The sequence below is a fragment of the Ahaetulla prasina genome, chromosome 7 (genome assembly GCF_028640845.1).
Source record: "Ahaetulla prasina isolate Xishuangbanna chromosome 7, ASM2864084v1, whole genome shotgun sequence".
NCBI lineage: Eukaryota > Metazoa > Chordata > Lepidosauria > Squamata > Colubridae > Ahaetulla > Ahaetulla prasina.
Window position 1 is genome coordinate 49,014,058 of NC_080545.1, and position 25,048 is coordinate 49,039,105.

At 42.4% G+C, this 25,048-nt stretch overlaps 1 protein-coding gene across 3 annotated transcripts in view; it reads right to left on the bottom strand.

The window, feature by feature from the left end:
• Positions 1-25,048, bottom strand: part of CPM (carboxypeptidase M) — a 43,472-nt gene that overhangs the window by 6,308 nt on the left and 12,116 nt on the right. For 2 of the 3 annotated variants that reach the window (XM_058190072.1, XM_058190074.1), the window contains 4 exons: positions 23,231-23,328; positions 14,752-14,924; positions 13,694-13,878; positions 2,434-2,604 (listed from right to left, as the gene is read on the bottom strand). In XM_058190072.1, the coding sequence (XP_058046055.1) occupies positions 2,434-2,604; positions 13,694-13,878; positions 14,752-14,924; positions 23,231-23,328 (627 nt within the window). The remainder of the gene's footprint in view (positions 1-2,433; positions 2,605-13,693; positions 13,879-14,751; positions 14,925-23,230; positions 23,329-25,048) is intronic. The other variant, XM_058190075.1, reaches the window with a different exon arrangement.

Genomic DNA, 25,048 nt, shown 5'->3' on the forward strand with positions numbered 1-25,048 from the left:
GCCTTCCCTGGACCCAGCTATTTTAGCGAATTATCGTCCAGTCTCCAACCTTCGCTTTGTGGCGAAGGTTGTAGAGAGTGTGGTTGCATGGCAGCTTCCCCGGTACCTGGATGAAGCTGTCTATCTAGACCCGTTCCAGTCCAGCTTCCGACCCGGTTATAGCACAGAGACAGCTTTGGTCGCGTTGGTTGATGACCTCTGGAGGGCCAGGGATAGGGGTTGCTCCTCTGCCTTGGTCCTGTTAGATCTCTCGGCGGCTTTTGATACCATCGACCATGGTATCCTGCTGCGCCGGTTGGAGGGATTGGGAGTGGGGGGCACCGTATATCGGTGGTTCTCCTATCTCTCTGACCGGTCGTAGACGGTGTTGACAGGGGGGCAGAGGTCGTCCGCGAGGCGCCTTACTTGTGGGGTGCCTCAGGGGTCGATTCTCTCGCCTCTCCTGTTCAACATCTATATGAAGCTGCTGGGGGAGGTCATCAGTGGTTTCGGGGTGAGTTATCATCTGTACGCTGATGATACTCAGCTGTACTTTTCCACCCCGGACCACCCCAACGAAGCTGTCGAAGTGCTGTCCCAGTGTTTGGAAGCCGTACGGGTCTGGATGGGGAGAAACAGACTGTTGTGTCTTGCCCGCTCTCACAGCAGCCGGGGCCTTCTTATCTGCTCCCGAACACGGAGGAATGTATGCCTCCCGTTCCCAGTCCTGGCTCCATGCCCAGACAAGCTGAAGAGGAGGGGGCACCTCCCGGTCCCAGCCCTGGCTCCATGCCCAAGCAGGCTGCAGAGGAGGGAGCACCCCCCGGCCCCAGCCCTGGCTCCATGCCCAGGCAAACGGAGCAGCTAGACCCCTCCGCCTCCTCCACAGCATGTGAGCCTGAGGAAGGTTTATTTCCAACAGCTGCTGATTGGAGTGACCCTCGCATCAGAAAACTGGATAGGCGGAGGCAACAGAAGGAAGGGAGGGGCAGGCCTTAATGAGTGCTGAGTCATGGAGCCACACCCCATGGCCTATATAAAGGATCTGCTTTCTGGCAGTCTCTGAGTCAGGCAAAGTCGAACTTATCTTGCTGAAGTCACTTTCTGGTCTCCTGCCTGCTCTGAGGACTTTGCTAGGACTTTGGGCAGAGCTGCAGAGGCAAGCCTGATTCGGATTTCCCTGACCCGGCCGTCAGCGGAGGAGTGGGACACGACACAGACTCAAGCTCAATCCCTCCAAGACGGAGTGGCTGTGGATGCCGGCACCCCGGTACAGTCAGCTGCACCTACAGCTGATTGTTGGGGGCGAGTTACTGGCCCCAAAGGAGGTGGTACGCAACCTGGGTGTCCTCCTGGATGGACGGCTGTCCTTTGATGAACACCTGGCGGCTGTCTCCAGGAGGGCCTTTTACCAAGTTCGCTTGGTTCGCCAGTTGCGGCCCTTCCTTGACCGGGATGCCTTATGCACAGTCACTCACGCTCTGGTTACGTCTCGGTTGGATTATTGCAATGCTCTCTACATGGGGCTGCCATTGAGGTGCACCCGGAGACTGCAGTTAGTCCAGAACACGGCTACGCGAGTAGTAATGGGAGCCACTCGTGGCTCCCATGTAACACCGCTACTACGCAGTTTGCACTGGCTTCCTGTGGTCTTTCGGGTGCGCTTCAAGATTTTGGTTACCACCTTTAAAGTGCTCCATGGCTTGGGACCCGGGTACTTACGAGACCGCCTGCTGTTACCTTATGCCTCCCACCAACCCGTACGCTCCCACAGAGAGGGTCTTCTCAGGGTGCCGTCCGCCAAACAATGTCGGCTGGCGGCCCCCAGGAGTAGGGCCTTCTCTGTTGGAGCCCCGACGCTCTGGAATGAACTTCCCCCTGGCTTACGCCAAGTACCTGATCTTCGGACCTTTCGCCGTGAGCTGAAAACACATCTATTTATTCAAGCGGGACTGGCATAATATTGTTAATATTGTTATTAATTTTAAATTGGGTTTTTATTGCCTTAGGGTTTTTAACTTTTTTAAAATTTTAATATTGGCCTTTTGCAATTTGCTTAGTTTTAAATTTTGGTTTTAAATTGTATGTATATCAACTTTTTATTTTGGCTGTACACCGCCCTGAGTCCTTTGGGAGAAGGGCGGTATAAAAATTTAATAAATAAATAAATAAATAAATAAATAAATAAATAAATAAATAAATAAATAAATAAATAAATAAATAAATAAATAGCTCCCTACTCTTCTTTATTTTCATCTTTGGCCCCAAAAGTAAGTGAAAATCTGTCTCTATGTTTTTAGCATAAAATTAATCCATACTGGATTCCATATTAATCTCAACATTCACTATTGTGAGTTCTTCAAACTCTTTATGGATGACAAAGATCTTAAAATCAATAAGCCTTATACTATCAAAGAAACAGAAGAGGCACAAGGAAAGAATGGGAAATTGTACCTTTCACTGCATACCAGTAATATCCATTTGTAATGCCATCTTTAAAGTAATTTGTATCATCACACATAATCTCTTTATGCATTGTGCGATGGTTGTTAGCATATGTGCTTGCAAGATGAACAAAAACATCATCATCCACTGTTTTGCTAACACCATTTGCATCAATTGTAACTGTAGAAAGGAGGTTGCAATGAAATTCATATTAATGTTTAGTCAGTTTAACAAATTAATATACAAATAAAGGTAATAAGTTAGAAATCCTACAGGTCTTCCACAGACTATAGAATGTTCTGTTTTCTCCTACAAGGACAGAAAGATGATTGTACTTAGAGACAGTGTCTTAAAAACAGCTGATGCCTCTTCAAATTTGAAAATTTTACAACAGTGGTAAATAAAAATATTTGGAGGTATGAAATATGAGATGATGCTATGCAGAGGTGGGCTTCACATAATTTAACAACCAGTTTGCCAGCACTGAAAATGTGAGCATGCGAGCCTTAAAAAACGCATCTAAATAGAATGGCATAACGCTGGGGCGGGTGGACCCGTAGGTCCCAACTACCGGTTTGCCTGAACCGGTCTGAACCAGCTGAATCCTACCCCTCATGCTATGGATCCCTGGATCTCAAAGTCCATTCCGTTTCACAACCCAAAATAGAACCACAAATATTTTGTGTCAACCCTGAAGTTCAATTTTCAATAATCTGTTCACCTTGTACATTTTGTCTTTGAGTGCTCTCATTTCTTCTTTTAGTTAAACTATCATATAGTATTTATGCTGATGACATGCTGAGATATCATTCTCAGGCATGATCATCCTTTTTCTGTTGCCTTCCTAGTTGAATTTGCAGTTGAGTCTGTTTCTCATCACCTTAAACTAGATATGAAGAAGACCAAGCTTGTCCCTTATCTTGATCATCCTTCTCCCATTTTTTGCTTTTCAGGACTGTCAGCTGTAGTGTTACCACTGGTGCAAGATTTGGGCATTCTTATGAAGGAGAAATTTTACCTAAAACCTTTGATTGATAAAGCCACAAGAACCTGCAATGTTTATCTCCTAAATGTCCAGAAAATTTATCCATTTCTTACTGTTGAAATGGCCATACAGTTAATGCCTTGGTAGTGTCTCATTTGAACTACAGTAATGGTTTGTTGGCATGCTTTCCTAACTTTGTTCTCCATTCTTTATCTGAATATAGAACAATGCAATCCATTATCCTGGGACATTTTCTGATGTTCCATACTTTTTCCAATCGATCTCTCCACTGACTGGATCTTTAGGAGTTGTACTAGTTAAAACTTCACTTGTTCCCTTTCAGAGCCATGATATAGGAAACCTCCATTATTTGACTCAAGTGCATATTCCTGTGCATTCAGCTTAATCATGCAGTTCAGGGTTACTTACTTTTTCCATATACAGTATATCACAGAAGTGAGCACCTCCTCACAGTTTGTAAATATTCAAGTATATATTTTCACGTGACAACACTGAAGAAATGACACTTGGCTACAATGTAAGTAGTGAATATACAGCTTGTATAACAGTGTAAATGTGCTGTTCCTTCAAAATAATGCAACACACAACCATTAATGTCTAAACTGGTGTCAACAAAAGGGAGTACACCCCACTTGGGGCCCAAGTAGCCATTTTCCCTCCCTGGTGTCATGTGACTCATTAGTAGTACAAGGTCTCAGGTGTGAAGGGGAAGCAGGTGTGTTAAATTTGGTGTTATCGCTCTCATTCTCTCATACTGGTCACTGGAAGTTCAACATGGCACCTCATGGCAATGAACTCTCTGAGGATCTGAAAAAATGAATTGTGCTCTACATAAATATGGCCTAGACTATAAGAAGATTGCCAAGACCCTGAAACTGAGCTGCAGCACGGTGGCCAAGACCATACAGTGCTTTAACAAGACAGGTTCCACTCAGAACAGGCCATGGTCGACCAAAGAAGTTGAGTGTCTGTGCTCAGCGTTACATCCAGAGGTTGGATTTGGGAAATAGACATATGAGTGCTGCCAGCATTGCTGCAAAGGTTGAAGGGATGGGAGGGTCAGCCTGTTAATGCTCAGACCATATGCTTCACACTGCATCAAATTGGTCTGCAGGGTTGTCCTCCCAGAAGGAAGCCTCTTCTAAAGATGATGCACAAGAAAGCCCACAAACGGTTTGCTGCAGACAAGCAGACTAAGGACATGGATTTCTGGAACCATGTCCTGTAGTCCGATGAGACCAAGAAAAAACTATTTGGTTCAGATGGTATCAAGCGTGTGTGGCGGCAACAAGGTAAAGAGTACAAAGACAAGTGTGTCTTGCCTACAGTCAAGCATGGTGGTGAGAATGTCATGGTCTGGGGCTTCATGAGTGCTGCCAGCACTAGGGAGTACATTTCATTGAGGGAACCATGAATGCCAACATGTACTGTGACATACTGAAGCAGAGCATGATCCCTTCCCTTCAGAGACTGAGCCGCAGGGCAGTATTCCAACATGATAACGACCCCAAACACACCTCCAAAACGACCACTGCCTTGTTAAAGAAGCTGAAGGTAAAGGTGTGTCAGGCCTGGAAACCATACTAGGCCTTAGGGTTCCAGACGCTGCCACATTTTTCCCCTGAGGGGAAAAAGGGGGGTTGAGGGATATGGTAACATTTTTCAAGCGGTCAAGGTTGGATGGTGTTCACTTCTGCAGGAGGAGTGGCGAGAAGATATTTGAATGAACTGGGAGAATGTGGGACCATGTGACCAGCACAGGGGTTAGGGGGGTGGGGCTCTTGGGGTTTGTATAACTGGGAAAAGAATCCGGAAGTTCAGTTTTGGAATTTCACTCATTGTGTGCCAGTTTCCTTATGCTAGTAAAGAACTCTGAAAGACAATGGCTTCTGAGGTTTTTTTATGCAGAAGAGGTTTTTCTGGAACCTTGACATTATTCCAAAACTCTTAACTTTCTTTTGCTTAATGGTACCCTCTCCTCCGCTCTGGGGGGGCCCCGTTAGGGGGGTGCTAGGCCCCAGCCTCCGCAACCTCCACAGTGGTGCAAAGACCCAGCGAAGATGGAAGGGCAGCAAGCTGAAAGCGTGGAAGGAGCACAAAGGCTAGAATCTGAGGACTTGGTCGAAATCACCTACTTCCCATCGGAAGATATGACTCAAAAACCCGAAGTGGTAGAGCCTGCTTGTCAGCTTGGTCACGGCCTAAAGACTCCGATTCATGGGTAAGCTGTCGTAGCGGCCAAACCCCACCCCATCAATTGCAAGAAGTGAGATCCCTGGGAGAAAACATTTCCCCCGGGGGGAATGGAGAGCCCCCTCCCTCTTCTCAACCTCAATGGAGGACAGTAAAAACCGGAGAATCGGGAGAGTCACTGGATTGGGACCTGAGAAACCCCCTGAAATCCCAGTCCCTACTGGACCTGCCAGAAACTTTTGAGCGTTTGGAAGTGAGGCCTCGTATAAGTTCAGCTCACCCACCTGGAGAGCCTTTGAGTTTAGCTCAGCCTAAATTCACCTTCCCTCCCACCAGAGAGGGAGAAATTACTGAAGCTCGAAGCCATTCCGATGAACGCAGGAGGACCTCCCTTCCCTCCTTCAGATGGCAGGGAGTTCAGGCAGTATCAGGGACTTGGGGGGAACCGCAACTCCCCCCCCCAATTGACTTTTCCCGTCAACAGAGGCCTACGCTGCCTCCTGCTGCTTCTATTCCTCCCGGTTGGGCATTTTATCCTGGACAAGGATGGATCCAATACCAATGGCAACCAGCAATCAGCACCTTTCTTTCCTGGGGGCCCCAGGCCGAATTTTGCCACGTCAGCTGAAGCATTTCAAGGACTTCCTTCTCAGCAGCCAGGGGGAATTCCACCCCCCTTTACAGCTCAGCAACCAGCCACGATAGCAACAGCCTTCCCACAAATTCCTCTTCAACCGCAAGCAGGCCAGCTAAACCCACCTGCACCCCCTCCCCCAGCCCCTCCCCCTTTCAAACCAACCTTTGATGGGAATCCACACCACCTGGCTTACTTTCTCAACAGAATTGAGGCTTATGTTGAACAATATAGACATCAATACCCATCAGAAAGAACGCCATCTCGGATGGTATGAACGTGGGGCTAGCCTCAGAGTGGATAGCTCAACTACACAATGAACGTGCACCAGAACTAAATGATGTTCATTTATGGCATTGCTTCGCAACCGGTTTCAGGATGATGACCTAATTGCAGAATGTGAAACCACCTTTAAAAAGATGAAACAAGGTAACAGGCCTCTAAAAGAATTTGTATGGGATTTTCGCAGAGTTGCCGGTAATCTTAGACATTGGCCAGACCGCATCCTCCTCCACTACTTCAAAGAAGCAATCGATCAAAAAAATCAGAAAAGCCTGCTCCACCAGAGGAATCCCAGAACAACTAAATGACTGGTACAACGTGTCCGTAGCTCTGGACAGAGAATTCAACCCCCGCCAAAGCCAATCAACAACTACAACTCCACAGCGGCTACCTACAAGACCCTCCCTCTTAAGACCTACCACACCCTCCACCTTTCAACCTTCAACAATAATTAAATGCTACCGTTGTGGAAAACTAGGACATTGGGCGTCAGTTTGCCTAGCCCAACACCCCTCCCACAATATCACCCACCAACTGCTACTCGACCACGCAAACCCCCTCGAAAAAATCCGAATACCAGTCGCTTTGCGAGACAAGCCATAGACCTCCCTACTGAAGTATCCACTAACCTTCCGTCAGCTGATTCACCTCCTGACAACTTGAACCAAGCAGAAAACGACCCAATGGTGAGTGCACCCATTTCTCCTTTTGCTATCAAAGTAAACTTAATAATTCCAGAGGGAAAGGCCAAAAAAGATTTAGAGGCTATTGTGGACACAGGATGTACCAGATGCCTAATTTCAACCTCTATGGTCGCCCAACTCCGTATAAAAACATTTCCCTTGAAACACCCAATTAAATTCCACCAAGTAGATGGAACCTTAATTGGCGGCGTTCCAGCGACCCAAATCACGCAACTGGTTCGCTTAGAAATTGGAGCCCATCATGAACTTATAAGATTCATAGTAATTCCTTATACACTGTAAGCCGCCCTGAGTCTTCGGAGAAGGGCGGGTTATAAATGTAAAAACAAAAAAAAACAAAAAAAATTCCATAGATGTCAGAATCCATCATCCTAGGGTTAGCTTGGTTGGACAAATGGGAACCCACAATCAAATGGGAGGATGGATTCAGGAAAATTATATGGGCTTTCATACCCTTAGACCCAGTTCCCCCTACCGAAAAAAACCTTATCCAAAATGACCACCAGAGGGAACCAACAACCACCAAATCCAATCCATCTCCTAATGAACCACGCATCCCTAAAGCACACATGGATTTAGCAGACGTTTTTAGCGAGGATGACTGTAACCTCCTCCCCCCCCCCCACCGACAAACTGCTTGTGCAATTGAATTGCACCCTGGGGCAAAATTACCAAAATCCAAAATGTACTCAATGACGCCAGCCGAAATGTCTGAACTAAGGAAATACATTGACACTAACTTAGCCAGAGGGTTCATTGAACCAGCAAAATCACCTGTAGCTGCGCCCGTGCTATTTAAACAAAAAAAAGATGGTTCGCTTATTGTGTATTGACTTCAAAAATATCAATGCAATTTGCATACAAAACACATACCCTTTACCACTTATGCACGATTTGTTGAACCACTTATCAAAAGGCAAAATTTTCACCAGATTGGATTTAAGGGAAGCCTATTACCGGGTCCACATCAAGGAAGGTGATGAATGGAAAACAGCTTTCAACTGCCCCTTGGGCAGTTTCCAATACCATGTCATGCCTTTTGGCCTCCAGGGGGCTCCAGCTGTTTTCATGCAACTAATTAATGAAACCCTGCACCCCCATCTCTACAATGGGGTTCTTGTCTACTTAGATGACATTCTTATCTACACAAACAATATCGAACAACACATCCAATTGGTCAGACAAATCCTTAAAAAACTCCTAGCGGCCAAGCTATATGTCAAACTTTCCAAATGCGAATTCCATAAGGAATCCCTAGACTACCTAGGTTACCGGATATCAAACAAAGGTATCGAAATGGACCCAGGAAAAGTGAAAGCGGTGTTGGATTGGCAACCGCCACGCACACGTAAACAACTTCAAAGTTTCTTGGGATTCACAAATTTTTACCGCAAATTCATTCCTTCTTTCGCAGAAGTAGCTCTACCATTAACAGAATTGCTAAAAACTGGGCCATTACCAGCCAAACCCAAGCCTAACCAACCCCTACCTTGGACAATGGACTGCCAACATTCCTTTGAACACCTGAAACGCCTATACTCGATGGAACCAATTCTTCAACGCCCAGATCCAAATCAACCTTTTGTGGTCCAAGCTGACGCAAGTGATGTAGCAGTAGCTGCTGTCTTATTACAACGGAATACCAACAACAATCTTATGCCCTGCGCGTACGTTTCTAAAAAAACTGACAGACACTGAACGCAGATGGGCAGTTTGGGAAAAGGAAGCCTTTGCAGTGCGCTGGGCACTCCTCTCCTGGAGACACTTCCTTGAAGGGGGAAAGGAACCTTTCGAGGTGTGGACGGACCACAAAAACCTCGAATACTTAAAAACCCCTTGAAAGCTTTCTCCCAAACAAGTTCGATGGGCTCAGTTTTTCAAACAGTTCCATTTCACCCTCAAATACATCCCCGGCAACCAAAATCTATTGGCTGATGCCCTATCTAGGAAACCGCAATTTGACAGCCAACTTGAAGAGGTAATACATGCGATGATTCCCAATAGCGAACCAGCCAGCCAAGCACTTACTCGACCGCAATCACGCCGTGGTACTAACATCCCACCAAATAAACTACTAGCCGAATTAAAATCAGCACTCGCTGACGATACTTGGTTTAAAGAAAACTTGCCACACCTCACCTTAAGGGATGGACTACCCTGGAAGGGAACCAAGATTTATGTACCTGTCGCTATGTGGCTGCCTATACTACAGAGAAGCCACGACTCTCACCTAGGAGGTCACTTTGGATTTTTGAAAACTCTCCACTTGGCTAGAAGACAATTCTGGTGGCCAAAAATGAAATCAGATGTCGAAGACTATGTGTGGAGCTGTGCTACCTGCGCCACCATGAAGTCCAGACCAGGGAAACCCCCTGGACTCCTACAACTCATAGCCGAACCCACCAGACCCTGGGAAGAGATTGCCATGGATTTTATTGTTGAACTCCCACCTAGTGGGGGAAATACAGTGATATGGACCGCAGTGGATTTGTTCTCTAAACAGGCCCACTTCACTGCGTGCAGCGGATTGCCATCGGCGAGAAAATTAGCAAAGCTCTTCGTCAAACACATCTACAGACTGCATAGACTTCCTAAAAGGATAATATCCGACAGGGGTGTTCAATTCACAGCCAAGTTCTGGAGGGAGTTCCTACGGTCCATTGGGTCGTCTCAAGGACTTAGTTCTGGGTTCCATCCGGAGACCAATGGGGCGGCTGAAAAATTGAACTCGATGGTGGAACAATACATACGGTGTTATGTAAATTACCAACAAGAAAACTGGTCAGATTTGTTACATTTGCAGAGGTCGCATATAATAATGCTGTACACAGCAGCACGGGGTTAACCCCTTTTCAAATAACCACCGGCATGGACTTCGTTCCAATGCCTGAACTCCCCGTGCAACCCCCCACTTCCGTTTCTCTAACGGACTGGATGAATTCGTTGAAAAAAGGGTGGGAAAATACAAAAAAGGCCTTAGCTGTAACAGCTCGAAATTACAAAGCCCAAGCTGACAAACACCGTTCCCTTCAACCCCCTTTTCGCATTGGGGATAAAGTCTTTTTATCTACTAAGTATCTGAGGTTGAGAATACTCAGCAGAAAATTCGGTCCAAAATTTTTGGGTCCTTTCCCCATTGTAAAGATTATTAATCCCGTTACCGTCCAACTCAAGCTCCCTCGAATGTTGGGGAAAATACACCCGGTATTCCATAGCAATTTATTAAAACCTGCTAGACAATCTGGACTGAGACCTCAACCTGCCGCTCCCCCACCACCCTTGATAATCCAAGGTGAAACCCACTATGAGATCAAGAAAATCCTTGACTCTAGGCTATACAGAGGTCAATTACAATATTTAGTCCACTGGAAGGGATATCCATTATCTGAATCTACTTGGGTCAAAAGTTGGAAAGTAAATGCAGACAATTTGATTAAACAATTTCACGACACTTTCCCTGACAAACCTAGAAAACCTCTTGGAGGGGGGAGAGGGGGGTAGAAGGGAAGTGTGGACCACCGGCACTCTTCTTTATTAATTCTTTGTTTTCTTTCCTAGGATATAGCTTCTTTTCCAAGGGGGGATGCCTGTCAGGCCTGGAAACCATACTAGGCCTTAGGGTTCCAGACGCTGCCACATTTTTCCCCTGAGGGGAAGAAGGGGGGTTGAGGGGTATGGTAACATTCTTCAAGCGGTCAAGGTCGGATGGCGTTCACTTCTGCAGGAGGAGTGGCGAGAAGATATTCAAATGAACTGGGAGAATGTGGGACCATGTGACCAGCACAGGGGTTAGGGGGGTGGGACTCTTGGGTTTTGTATAACTGGGAAAAGAATCCGGAAGTTCAGTTTTGGAATTTCACTCATTGTGTGCCAGTTTCCTTATGCTAGTAAAGAACTCTGAAAGACAATGGCTTCTGAGTTTTTTTTATGCAGAAGAGGTTTTTCTGGAACCTTGACAAGGTGGTGGACTGGCCAAGCATGTCTCCAGACCTAAACCCTATTGAGCATCTGTGGGGCATCCTGAAACAGAAGGTGAAGGTGCGCAGGTCTCTAACATCCTGTTCTGTCCCCTCCCGGCCTCAGCCACGCGAGCTGGCTAAACGAGCCAGTAATTGAGTTCACAGCTGCTATTAGTCCTGGCAGGGAATCTGCAGCTGCCTGCCCAAAAGTCTCCCTTATCTTGGGGTTGCCGGGCAACCAAGAAGTCAGTAATCCAGACCGAATGTTCAGCTCAATTCTCCACGAGTCAAATAGTTCACCTCAATTTTTGCTCGTCCCAGAGCAGAAGAGCAGCCAGGGCTGCTTTTATACTCTGTGGGGTGTGGCTCCATGACTCAGCATTCTCTAGACCTGCCCCACCCCTTCCTTTGTTGTAGCCGCCTCTTGTATCTCCGAAACCTGGGATCCAGTCAGGCCTGATTGCCAGCAGCCGGGTCTGGAGGCGTGGCCTGGGGGGAAAGAGTCAGGAGATGGAGGCCTCGTTATCTCCTCCACCTGGCCTGCCTCTGGCTCCTGGAGCTGAGCCAGAGGAGCCGGTGCTCCAGAGGTAAGTCCTGATGGCCCTTCCCCCTCACTTTCCGAGTCACTTTCTGGCAGGGGGCCCGGCTTGGGTGGCACAGACACAACACTACACTAGCTCCATGATGTCACCATGGAGGAGTGGAAGAGGACTCCAGTGGCAACGTGTGAAGCTCTGGTGAACTCTATGACCAAAAGGGTTAAGGCAGTGCTGTAAAATAATGGTGGCCACACAAAATATTGAAACTTTGGGCCCCATTTGGACATTATGACTTAGGTGTGTACTCACTTTTGTTGCCACCAGTTTAGACATTAATGGCTGTGTGTTGCGTTATTTTGAGGGGACAGCACATTTACACTGTTATACAAGCTGTACACTCACTACTTTACATTGTAGCCGTCATTTCTTTAGTGTTGTCACTGTTAAATGTTAAAATATTTACCAAATGTGAGGGAGTGTACTCACTTCTGTAATATACTGTATCAGATTGATACAATGTTAAGCTGCATCAACAGGACTACTTTTCCGTGATGAGAAATTTAAAAACTCTGTATTTTTCATTGGTCAGACCCTACCTTAAGTATTGTTTCTAGTTCTGGGCACCACATTAAAAAAAAATCAGAGAAATTGAAACAGATTTTTTTCCTAAAACACAGGGATGCTCCAGGAAGTGGAAACAAAATCTTATATGGAGAGATTGAGGGGACTGGATATATCTGACTGTGAAAAAAGGAAAACAATTAAGTGGTGCAGAGAATGTCAAGATATATTTTTCTAGTTCCAAAGTGCAAGCCATGAATTAACATTCATAAGTTACAAGAAAGAAAATTCCAGTTGAATGTTTTCCTAAGTTTCTTTCAGAAAAACTTACTCGTAAGAGTAGTTCAACCAGGGAAGCAATTACTGAGGGAAATGGTGAGCTGTTTTTCATCGTGCATGTTCAGATGGTAGCTAACAACTATTTGTTAGGGAAGCTTTAATTTGGATAACTGTATTATGCAGGAAGTTAGGCTTCCAGTTCTGTAGATTTATATGCTGCTCTTTTGCCTTTCTGGTGATGGTGGGAAGTTTTCAACAATGATGATGTCACAGCAGATCCTCCCTCTTTTTTTTCTATTAGCATTATTCTTATAGTTCTTATAGTCACTTTCACAATTCACATTTTTATATTTATAATGCTCACTGCAGTAGTAAATTTTCCTTTTGTCAATTCAGAATGAAGAAAGAACTCTCCTGCATTTCAGTGGAAATTTATTTTGGTTTGTTACCTATAGGATAGCTGGCTATTATTATAAGATGGATTTCATGTGACAAATCCCATTAAATGTTACATTTAAAAAAAATCTTAATGTTCACATTTTTCTGATAATTTAGATGCAAATGAGTATGTACGTGCAGATAAAATGTTAAGTTTTCTAATTGTTCCCTGCCTTGGAATTGATCTGGATTAGATAAATCATGGACTGGATTAACAGAGCCTAAATTAGTTCATTAAACTGAATGTTTATGCTTTTTAGTGTTACTTTTTTTTTTTTTTTTTTGCATACCACCTTGAGTTTCTGGAAGTGAGTGAGCTATAAAAAATGTGCATAAGTTAACAAATAAAATGTGCATGTGAGTTGAGTTGATAAATTAAAGTACTGTATATATGTGTGTGTGTGTATGTGTGTGTGTGTGTGTGTGTGTATACACATATACAGTATAGTATATATATATGTGTGTGTATATATGTATATACAGTACAGTATATATGTGTGTGTGTGTGTGTGTATACGTATATATATATATAATCTAAAATAATTTTGATTTATTATAATACTTGCTATTAATAAATTCATTCATTTATTTTGATATGAGGATTGTGTAACATTAATAAATAATTGAGAACTGTTTGTTGTAGTATCCTCATGGTCATCCAAGTATTAGCTTACCGTGATTGCCATTATCAAAGGGGTAACTTGCAACCAGTGCTCCACCATGCAGATTAGCAGAAAGAACAAACATTCCAGTATTTATCCAGTTCATAACTGCTTTAGTCTCTGGCTGGATAATTTGATTATTGGTGACAAAATGATCAGGAAAATTCCTGTTCAGATCTTTTCTATTAGCATTGTACCTTGAAGAGATAACATTGTTATTATATAATCTTTAATATAGTTTTTGAGTATATGAGCTCAGTCATAATTGAATCAGGGAGGCTAGGCTAATGCTAACAGAATTGCAGGAAATAGTAACATAACAGTACCTGCACTGGCTTTACCAGGAAAGGTGGTCTAAAAGTATCTTGATGATTAGTCAGGATGATCTGTTATCAAGTAGATAAGGAAAGAACAATTCCAAGGAAACAGAGCAAAGATGAGTAGATAATAAAATAAGTAAATCTAAGGAGCAAAGAGATGACCTGTAGGGAGAGCAAACAAGGCATAAGCCTGTAGGAAGAGTAATAGAAACCTTCATCTCAAAGGAACCCAGGGAAGGGGGATTTTTTTTAATCAAAGGAAAGTTAAAGACCAGCAGAGAAATTTATGCTAATCTGAAATGAAAGATGGACATGATTATGGAAGGTATTGATAAAGGATTATATGAGACTGGCTAATTCAGAGAGGCACATAAGTTTTTGAAGAAGTATCTAAAGATGACCCAAACATTGGAAGAGGAATGATGAACATTCATTCTTGTGGACTGAGGGCAGGATTACATGAAATTCTAAAACCTCTTTGCAAAAACTCACCAACTACCATTCCCTTGCCCCCCGCCTGCTTTTGAGTTAATAAAATCTTCCTTGCTACATATAAAGGAAAGTGGGAAAGACCAGGCTAAATAAAATCTCCTACTCCTGCTCAAGAAACTATAACTTGATTTAATAATATGGTAGTTAAGAACTGAACCTACAAAATTGTTCTTCTGCTAAAAGTATTGTGGGTTAAGTAGCATGTTGAAAACATACCTAAGACATTCCTCACTATATCCTAGGTTGCTTTTTTCTTACCTGCCAATTATGGATGTACACGGAAGCATTATTGATGATTCAAAACCATCAGGGTTCATTGAAGGCATGATGTGTATTCGAGTGTGGTTAATGAGTTTTGTGATGACTGGATCACTTTGATCATTTTCCACCAAATATTTAATCAATTGGAGGAGCAGTTCCCGCCCAATAGCCTATTAGAGAAGCAGAGAAATACGTACTTGAATTAAATTGATAATAAGAGGCAACAAACCAATATTAGTTGAGCAAAAATCACATGATACAAAAGTAAGACAAAACAAGCAAATGTGATGGCTAATGTTTTCAATTTACAAATAATCTCCCTAAAAACTGAAGAGTCAGAAAAAAAAAAGGGCTATCTTATTTACATGAAACAGTTCCTAATACCACATATAGAGAAATGCCATAATGCATGTACCTAATTATTGGATATATATGTATGGACATATGTACAGCATGCATGTGTACAAAACAGAATTTATAAAAAATATCAGTTTAATTTACAGCCAGACTAATTAATTAAAGGGTATGCTTCATATAATCATACAAATACATCATGGATTCATGTATTGTGATAAAGTTTCATTTAACCATGATCAGCCAAAATCAGTTGAGTTAGCTATATACTAAACTATACAAGTTTGTCCTCAACTTATGACTACAATTGAGTCCAAAATTTCTGTTGCTAAGCAAGATAATTGTTAAATGGATTTTGCCTCATTTTATGACCTTTCTTGCCACAGTTGATAAGTGAATCACTTCAGTTGTTAGTAATATGGTTATTAAATGAATCTGGCTTCCCCATTGACTTTGCTTGTTAGAAGGCTGCAAAAAGGTACCATATGACCTGGGGCACAGAAACCATAATAAATATGAACCAGTTGTCAAGCATCCAAATTTTGATCATGTGACCATAGAGATGCTGCAATGATCATAACTGTGAAAAACAATCATAACTTTTTCCAGTGCCGTTATAAGTTTGAACAGTCACTAAAGAAGTGTTGTAAGTCGAGAACTATCTGTAATTATGGATTACAAACCACAATAGCTGGAGTGACATAGCTTGCCAAACCAAAAACAAACCATGCAATGATTTAGCAATATGTTGTCGGGGCTCCAAGTAACACCCCCAACGAAAGAAGACTCCTAAGCTTGAAGTTCCTCAAAGATGTCATATTGGCACATCTGGGAAAACCCGAATCTGAAAGCTTCCAGGTTTTCCCCACCCAAAAGAAGGTCCAAGTCCCTGCCCAGCACCCACGTGTCCATCACATGGTTCAATCAAAGCACCGTCTCAACTGGAGATGCCTCCCAGTCAAATCCTTCCAGGTGCAGGGCAAGATGTCCTTGACTCTTTGAGAAAGGAATGTTATTGTGATTATATATCACCCCTGCTTCATACAATGCCCCCTCCCAGTTTCCAACACCATTAAATGTGGCAGACCTGAAGGCTCACTGCAAAAGATGTTCTCCAGGACTGACACATATATGATTTCAGCTATTGAGAGAAACAGATTTCATAACAGAAGCCAGCCTGTTTATTTCATAACATCAGATATCAATGGGATTTCATGCTTGGGAATGTAACTATGTGCATATGTTACGTTATATTTTTGGTAAAAATAAATAACTATTATTGACATTTAACTACCCGTGTTTCCCTGAAAATAACACTGGCTCTTATTTTGTTTTGGGCCCAAAAATATGCACTAGGTCTTATTTTGGGGGGTTGTCTTATTTTTTCCCCCATGTATGAGAGGCCCATTTCTGCTTGCTCATGGCAGGGCAGTGGTGGCACCATGAGGCAGGGGAAGGTGGAGCTGCCCCATGCGTCCTGTACCAGCTTACTTCAGGACCCTTGCAGCCAGGCCACCTAAGCCCTGACATCTGCCTGGTCTCACAACAGCAACTCTGGCAACCCCGTCCAGCAGGACCCTGTGTGGCCCCTGGCCCATTTCTTCTGCTTGCTCACGGTCACAACAGAGGATGCTGAGCGATGAGATGGGGAGTGGACCTGCCCCACATGCCCCACACTGGCTTACTTCAGGGCCCCCAGAGCCAGGCCATTCATGCGCCAACAGCTGCCTCATCTTGCAGGTGCAGCACCAACACACCACTTCAGCCTTCTGCTCCACTGTAGCTGCAAACAAGCAGAAGTGGGCCAGTGGCCATGTGGGCTCCTGCTGCACATGGCTGTTGATGTTGCCGCCATGAGGCAGATGTTGGGGCATGGATGGCCTGGCTGCAGGGACCCTGAGTAAGCTAGTGTGGGGTTTATAAAGCAGACACACACACACACACACCCCGCCTCGTGGCCATGGCACCGCAAGCAACCAGACAGAATAGGCTGCCGGCCAGCTGTGCAGGCTCTTAAGTAGGGCTTATTTTGAGGGGGAGGGCTTATATTAGACACACACATAAAAACATGCTGGAGCTTATTTTTGGGATAGGTTTTATTGTTGGGGAAACAAGGTAGTTCTTTAAAAGAAATTAGAATATTTTTATTTTCTTTATTGTAGTAATTGCTAACTTTAAACTTAGTTATTCCTGTAATATCAACCCTCAAACTTGCAACAGCAGTGAAATCAAGCTAAGAGATTATTGTCCATTGTCTTACAGGTATTACGGTATTATCAAAGGCAAGTTCCTATCCACTTAATACAGTAAAACAAATACAAATTCAATTTAAAAAAACCAACAATTAAATCAGGCCAAAATGCATAAATGTATTTATTTATAAAATTTATTGGCTGCCCATCTTACCATAAGGTAACTACTTAAAATAATACCAAAATGCCTGAACAAATATAAAAGGAAAGTTTCTAGATGAAGCAATTTAGGATTAAAAGTTTATTATGGTAATTATTTGTATTGTATGGATAGAGAGACCAAGAAAGATTATAAAAAAGCAGAAAAATCTAATAAATTGTTGTAGTTGAAGATAAGAAAAAAGAATTAAAGTGTCTAATAGCTTAAAAAGCAAAAGGAAAGGAAATTTCCTTTTCACCAAGGGCTTTTCACCAAGTACGCTTGGTTCACCAGTTGCGCCCCTTCCTTGACCGGGATGCCTTATGCACGGTCACTCATGCTCTTGTCACTTCCCGTTTGGATTATTGCAATGCTCTCTACATGGGGCTGCCCTTGAAGTGCACCCGGAGGCTGCAGCTAGTCCAGAATGCAGCTGCGCGGGTAATAGTGGGAGCAACTTGTTGCTCCCATGTAACACCACTCCTGCGCAGTTTGCACTGGCTTCCTGTGGTCTTTCGGGTGCACTTTAAGATTTTGGTTACCACCTTTAAAGCGCTCCATGGCTTAGGGCCCGGGTACTTACGGGACCGCCTGCTGTTACCCTATGCCTCCCACCGACCCGTACGCTCACACAGAGAGGGCCTTCTCAGGGTGCCGTCCGCCAAACAATGTTGGCTGGCGGCCCCCAGGGGTAGGGCCTTCTCTGTTGGAGCTCCCACGCTTTGGAACGAACTTCCCCCTGGTCTACGTCAAGTGCCTGATCTTCGGATTTTTCGCCGTGAGCTTAAAACGCACCTATTTATTCAAGCGGGACTGGCTTAGAAGTTTTACTAAATTTTAACTGGGGCTATTTATATTTTTGGGTTTTAAACTGTTTTAATTTTGGCCATCTTGTAATATGTTTTGTTTTAATCTTGTTTTAAAGTGTATATTGCGGGTTTTTATTTGGCTGTACACCGCCCTGAGTCCTTCGGGAGAAGGGCGGTATAAAAATCGAATAAAATAAATAAATAAAATAAAATAAATAAAATTATTTTGGTTCCATATTGCATAGATTGTGACTTAGATATAGAAAACTATTCTGACCAAAAGGACCTTCCTTGAGGGATCTGCTCAGATTGCTCTGTCTGTTCTGAAAGCCAAATACTCACTTTACTGATTGTCTCTAACCTATTTGCAGTCTACAGCATTGTAACGGTATTTCTCCAGCAATTTTTGAGCCCATTTTGGATGCAGAGAAAGAATGTGGGCTACAAAAGTAGGGCGGAATTGGTAAGAATTGCTCTTCCTATTCAAGTAACAGTCTGCTGATCACAACCCTCAAGAGAGGATAGAAATACAGAGATCTACTAGATCAATGCCAATATAATCAATTTTTTAGAGATTTTATTTATTTTATTTATTTATTATTCGAATTTATATACCGCCCTATCTCCCAAAGGACTCAGGGCGGTTTACAGGCATATAAAACATCATTATCAATATACAAATTAAAATAATCCTTAAAAAACTTATTCTAGCGCCCGAATTATTAAAAATAGAAATATAAATCAAATATAAATATTAAAATCAATTTAAAACCCCACTAAATTTAAAAAATCTAAGCCAGTCCTGCACAGATGAATAAATGTGTCTTAAGCTCGCGACGGAAGGTTCGAAGGTCAGGAAGTTGACGGAGTCCTGGGGGGAGTTCGTTCCAGAGGGTGGGAGCCCCCACAGAGAAGGCCCTTCCCCTGGGCGTCGCCAACCGACACTGCCTAGCTGACGGCACCCTGAGGAGTCCCTCTCTGTGAGGGCGCACGGGTCGGTGAGAGGTATCTGGTCGCAGTAGGCGGTCCCGTAGATAACCCGGCCCTATGCCATGGAGCGCTTTAAAGGTGGTCACCAAAACCTTGAAGCGCACCCGGAAGGCCACAGGTAGCCAGTGCAGCCTGCGCAGGATGGGTGTTATGCGGGAGCCACGAGGGGCTCCCTCTATCACCCGCGCAGCCGCATTCTGAACTAACTGCAGCCTCCGGATGCCCTTCAAGGGAAGCCCCATGTAGAGATACAATTGTCTATCCAAATATCCTGACAAACTAATAAAACTTAAGAATAACAAGACCCTTTAGAAGAATTCTAATATTAATTTAAATAATCTGACAGCAGATAGACAATTCCCAAATGGTTTCTTTTTATTATTTTCCTTGGAACAGGTTGTATAATTTATAAGTATTGTGCTTGCATGCGGATTATTGCTGTAAATGATGATTCTTTGTCAGCAGGGTAGAACTTGTCAATCAATTCCACCAAGGTAGTATGTTATTGCTTAATGCTTTCAAGAAAGAAAAAAAGGAGACTTGTTTTAAAAAATTACAATTTATATATTTTGTTTTTTCCTCAGGGTTCAATGAAGTATCCATAATAGTACTTTGTTAAAAACCGGTAGCTGTTTAATCTCTTTGCCACTTTTTCTCACTAATTCCCTTTTCCTAAACCAGCTAGCCAAAATACCCTCCCTGCTTTAAACCAATATTGTTGGGTGACATTTTTCGTATTTGATACACTGGATGACAATAATGGCAATTTAAGTCCAGCATACCTGAAGGGACTAGGTAAAGAGACTTCCTGTATTAAAAATTTCCAGGAATCCTGTATCACTGGGACAAACCTATTGCATAGTTAAAACACTTAACTGTTATTGTTTTTATTTAATTATGAATTTTAATAGTTATCCTTCATTCCATTGTCACACAAATTGCTACAAGTCAAAGTGCAAAAGGGAACTGAATAGTTTATCTTCCTCTAGTTTTTTTAGAATTAGTCAGAGAAAAATCTATCTATTTTTTCATCTATGCTCAGATGACCAACTGACTTTGATACATTATTTGTTGTATTAAAAATGGTAATTTCTTATACAAGCACTCCTTTATGAATAAACAAGCTTCAATATAAACACACATTAACCAACTGGATTATTTATTACATTGATATTCAACTCAAGGCCGTGTATATAATGCTCCTTCCTCCTATTTTTCTGACAAAACCCCTCCAAGGTAGAAGGTGGGCTAAGAAAGAATGACTATACTTCCATTCCTAAGAGAAAAACAGAAGTAATGTTCCCCTTGTTTCTAGTCTAGCACCTTAACCATTACACCACTTAATGGCATGTTCTCACATCCCTAAATGCTTTAACTCCATAAATTTTTGCCAATAGGAACAATATGTGATCCAATACTGAGCTAATTAATTACTGATTTATAATTATTATAAATCGAATCAAATACTGGAGTTCAACAATATAACTATTCAGTAATATAACCTTATTCTAAGCCATTTTGCCCAGTCCAAGTAGTCTAATTGTTGGGCATTTTGATTCCCTAGTAGTTTTGGTAAATGCTAAGACTATGGAGAACATGGCCACGTCCATCTATGATAAGTGAATGAACATGCAGCCTTTTTATGGTTTATTGAATCAGGCATGATGATGATGAAATCCGAAAAAAAGCTGGCCACCCTGTTTCAGGGCCTTCATCAGCTGTGACATCATAAAGAGGCTCACAGTGATCAAGCACTGTTCCAGAGGTAGTTAGTTCCTTTGAATAGAATTGTGCTACAATAAGGATCTTTGGCCATTGCTGATGTACCAACTACAAGCATCTCTCTGCAAATCCTGAATGTCATGTTATCATTTCCTTGGCTGACTTCAACCTCCATGTTCTGTCACAGCAACTACCAGTATAGCCCCAAAACATGCAGGCAGGTACATGCTTGACCTAGTCTTTGTTTCAGAGCAGATGAGATACGATCTGAGAATGGAGGAAATTACATGTACCCTTTACCATAATTAGATCAGTACTTCAATAAACTGGACATCATGATGCCATGGACCTCTGCATTGCAGTGGGACCATTTGAATAGTCTGCATATGACATCTAGTGAATTGATAGGAATTTCATTCTTTGGATATGACTTCTTAGAGATGTACATATGTTTTGATGCAAGTTGTCTAGATTGCCTTTCTGTTGATTCCACTTTGTTATTTCCTTTAGCATTTTGGAGTTGGGTGGCATCAAAACTGAAACATACAAACAAATAAATAAGTGAATACTTCCCTTTCACCTTATATTCTTATGTTTTGGGGCATAAAGGACTGACTGTGGATGTTCATTCTGATCAGTTATTTTCATTTTTCTGAGTTGATGTTCTATACCAGTGGTAGTCAACCTGGTCCCTACCGCCCACTAGTGGGCGTTCCAGCTTTCATGGTGGGCGGTAGGGGTTTTGTCCAATACTGAAGCACTTTCCTTTTTTTTTATTTAATTGACTTTTTAAAAAAAATTCATAGCATTATTTAAAAACATTTTCATTACGTTTTCATAAAATTCCCCGTGACAAAATTTCTGAAAATATACTATATGTATCACCCGCGCATAAGTTTAGTTCATGTTACGTAAGTAAAACTAAATGGCACTATAGTGCGACCGCAAACAAAAGCCTCGTCTCAGAATAGCTCGCGCACCACCCAGCTGTAACAGACAAGCAGAGCTGGTAGCCAGCGCCCCACCCCTCCAAACCCAATCTGTGGAACCAGTGGGCAGTTAGAAAATTTTACTACTAACCGGTGGGCGGTTAAATTTTTTTACTACTAACAGAGATACAAAAGTGGGCGGTAGGTATAAAAAGGTTGACTACCCCTGTTCTATACCCTGTCCAGAGCCTCACAATAAAGGAGTAATACCACACCAAGAAAAAGGAGGTGAATGAGGCATTGCTTTAGTTTATTCAATTAATACATATGTCTGATCCAATTGTTCCCACTTTGCTCTTTCTCTTTGGGGAACCAGATAAATACAAACCTTTGGAGCCGAGACAGGTTTTTTCTTTCACCTTTAGATGTCATTATGTTTCTATTTATGAGAGGGAGAATGGAAAAACTATTTGGCTGTTGTATGGCAAGGCATAAGGAACACAGAGATCCAAAATTTGACTGCCAGTAATCATAGGACCATTTATGTTGTCTCTTTATTGATAAGCATTATTGAAACCATATGGTTGGTTTCTAAAATAACGTAAATATTTTTATAATAATGGCCACAAGGATTAAAAAATCAGAAATGTTTTGATTCTTAAACTTTCTTTGGAACTGTTATGCTCCCCCCACCCCTTATTCTTTACAGATAGACTATCAGGATCATATATTCCCAATCAACTTCAATAGAAAAATGCAAATGGCAGAACCAGCAAAAAAAAATGAACTTTTATTTGAATGTTGCTTTACGAAATTGAACTTATAGTGGGAAAAGATTCTTGGAAATGGTAAAAGGTAATACTAATAAAATTATATAAATGACACTGTAATTCTACTCCTAATTATAAGCACTACTAGAATGGTAATCTATTAAGTGACATAAATTTCAACAGGCTATTTATGGCTTGTCCTTTTCACTGAAAGTCACATGTACCTTACTAGATCATGCTCATTAATAATAGCAAAATATAACTCTTTTTACTTCATGAAATTAAGGAAAACACATAGCATTTAGCAGACCTCCCTGTCTTGTACGGTAGCATTTTTATAACTTTGTACAATCTTTGGGGAGGAGGGGGAGAAAGAGAGAGAAAATATCAGTCTTTTTTGGGGGAGGCTGCTTAGATAAAATATTAAACTTTTCCCACATGCATATAAATTGGGGTGCTTCCTATAAACGGTGCTGTTAGGAAACCACAACAACTGAAGTTATAGACGTACCTCATTCCCATGCATATTACCAACGTACTTGAACTCTGGTATGCCAATCTTATGCTGGGTTGGAGACCTTCCCAGAGCAAGAACCCAGAGGTCTCTACCTTGAATGGAAAAGAATTTTACCTTTACTAAATACAGAATGTAGGCACATAGTTGTAAAATAATAACACAAAAAAACCAATGAAGAGCTAAGAGCTAAGCTAAGAGCTAAGCTAAGCTAATTGTCTTATCTTTAATTCATTTGTCATGACATTAAATAAATGAGTTTTAGATGTAGGTTTAAACCAAAACATTTTAAATTAAAAAAGATAAAAAAATTATTCATTCCTAAAAGAATTCATTAATAATAACTAAATAATTTTACTGAAGAGAGCTAAGTTTAAAAATATATGAACAAGAAATCTGCAAAAAAAAAAAAAAGAGTGAGTGATAAATAAGAGGTCAGATCAATAAGGCTTAGTGAGAGACAACAGAGAGTTGCAAATGTTTAAAAGATCAAATATAATATACAATTAATATTAAAACAGAATAAATTCTTGTTTGAATACTTGGAAGCACTTGGAAGAATTGCACAAACCCTTTTCTCTGAGTAGCTGAAACAAATATTTACCGTATTTTTTGGTGCATAAGATGCATTGGAGTATACGACAAACCTTAATTTTGGGGCAGGAAAACAAGAAAAAAAGAATTCTGCCTCTGCCTACCAGCATCTGGATCAGCGGCATCCTCACTTCCATTCAGATTTTGATAATGAGAGTGGCCTGGGGAAGCGCGGAGGTCGGGACTTGCGTGGCGAAGCAGGTGCTGCGCAGGGGGCAAAAGGCAAGGCACTGCCACCGAAAAACACTGTTGCCGCGATCTCCGCCACCTGGAGATCTCCGCTGCCTCCCCAGTTCCAAAAATGGGGTGTGTAGAGGCAAAGAAAGAGCATTGCATTTTTGGGTGGTTCCAGGCAGCAGAGATCGCGGCAACAGTTTTCGGGTGGCAGCGCCTTGCCTTACACCTCCTGCGCAGCGCCCAGCAAGCCACCAGTTCTCCAGTGAGGCTGAGACATCAGTCAGACATGGGTTGCTACAGCCAGATCTGCCTAGAGACTGAGTCATAGTTTTTTGACCATGCCCCTTCCTCCTTCCTGTTGGGCCCAGTTTCGACTCAGTCGGCCTTAGAGAAACATCTATAGCAGATATGGCTTCCAGCCCATTTCTGTTTGATTCTTTCAGAGTCGATGTGAGTTTTTTAACCAAAAAAATTATTTTTTCTAATCAGAAAACATACTGGTCTACCACCCCTGCTTCAGTCTAGCTGAGCCATACCGGTCTACTTGCCTTTTTTGGGAGCGCCCCGGTCTACCTTTGTTAAGGGTAATCTGGGTTCACAACCAAGGTTGTGGACTGTTGAGCAGAGTACCCTATGCAAGAAAACGACTGAGACTGGTTGTATACAATAACAGTCACTTGCAGACAAACTGGGGTTTGATATTCCTTTACTTTTAGGGAAAAGGCAAAGACATAGTCCAAAACAATCCAGGTCATACACATATAAAGCCAGTCAGGGATGATACGAATATCAAGTCTTCTTACCAACGTAGACTTGCACAACAAACAAGGTCTTCTTTCAGTTCAGCAAAACACAGTTTAATTCACAATAGTCAGTATCTTGAGGAATCAGTAACTAGCCATGATCAAGCAACGATCATAAAGCTCAAATATACAGTTGCAGCATGTCATCAGGTTACAATGCTGTAGTGTCCCTGTAGATTCCCCACAAACCACAATTTAATAGTCCTTTTATACATTGGCTACAGAGCTCAACCAATCAGGA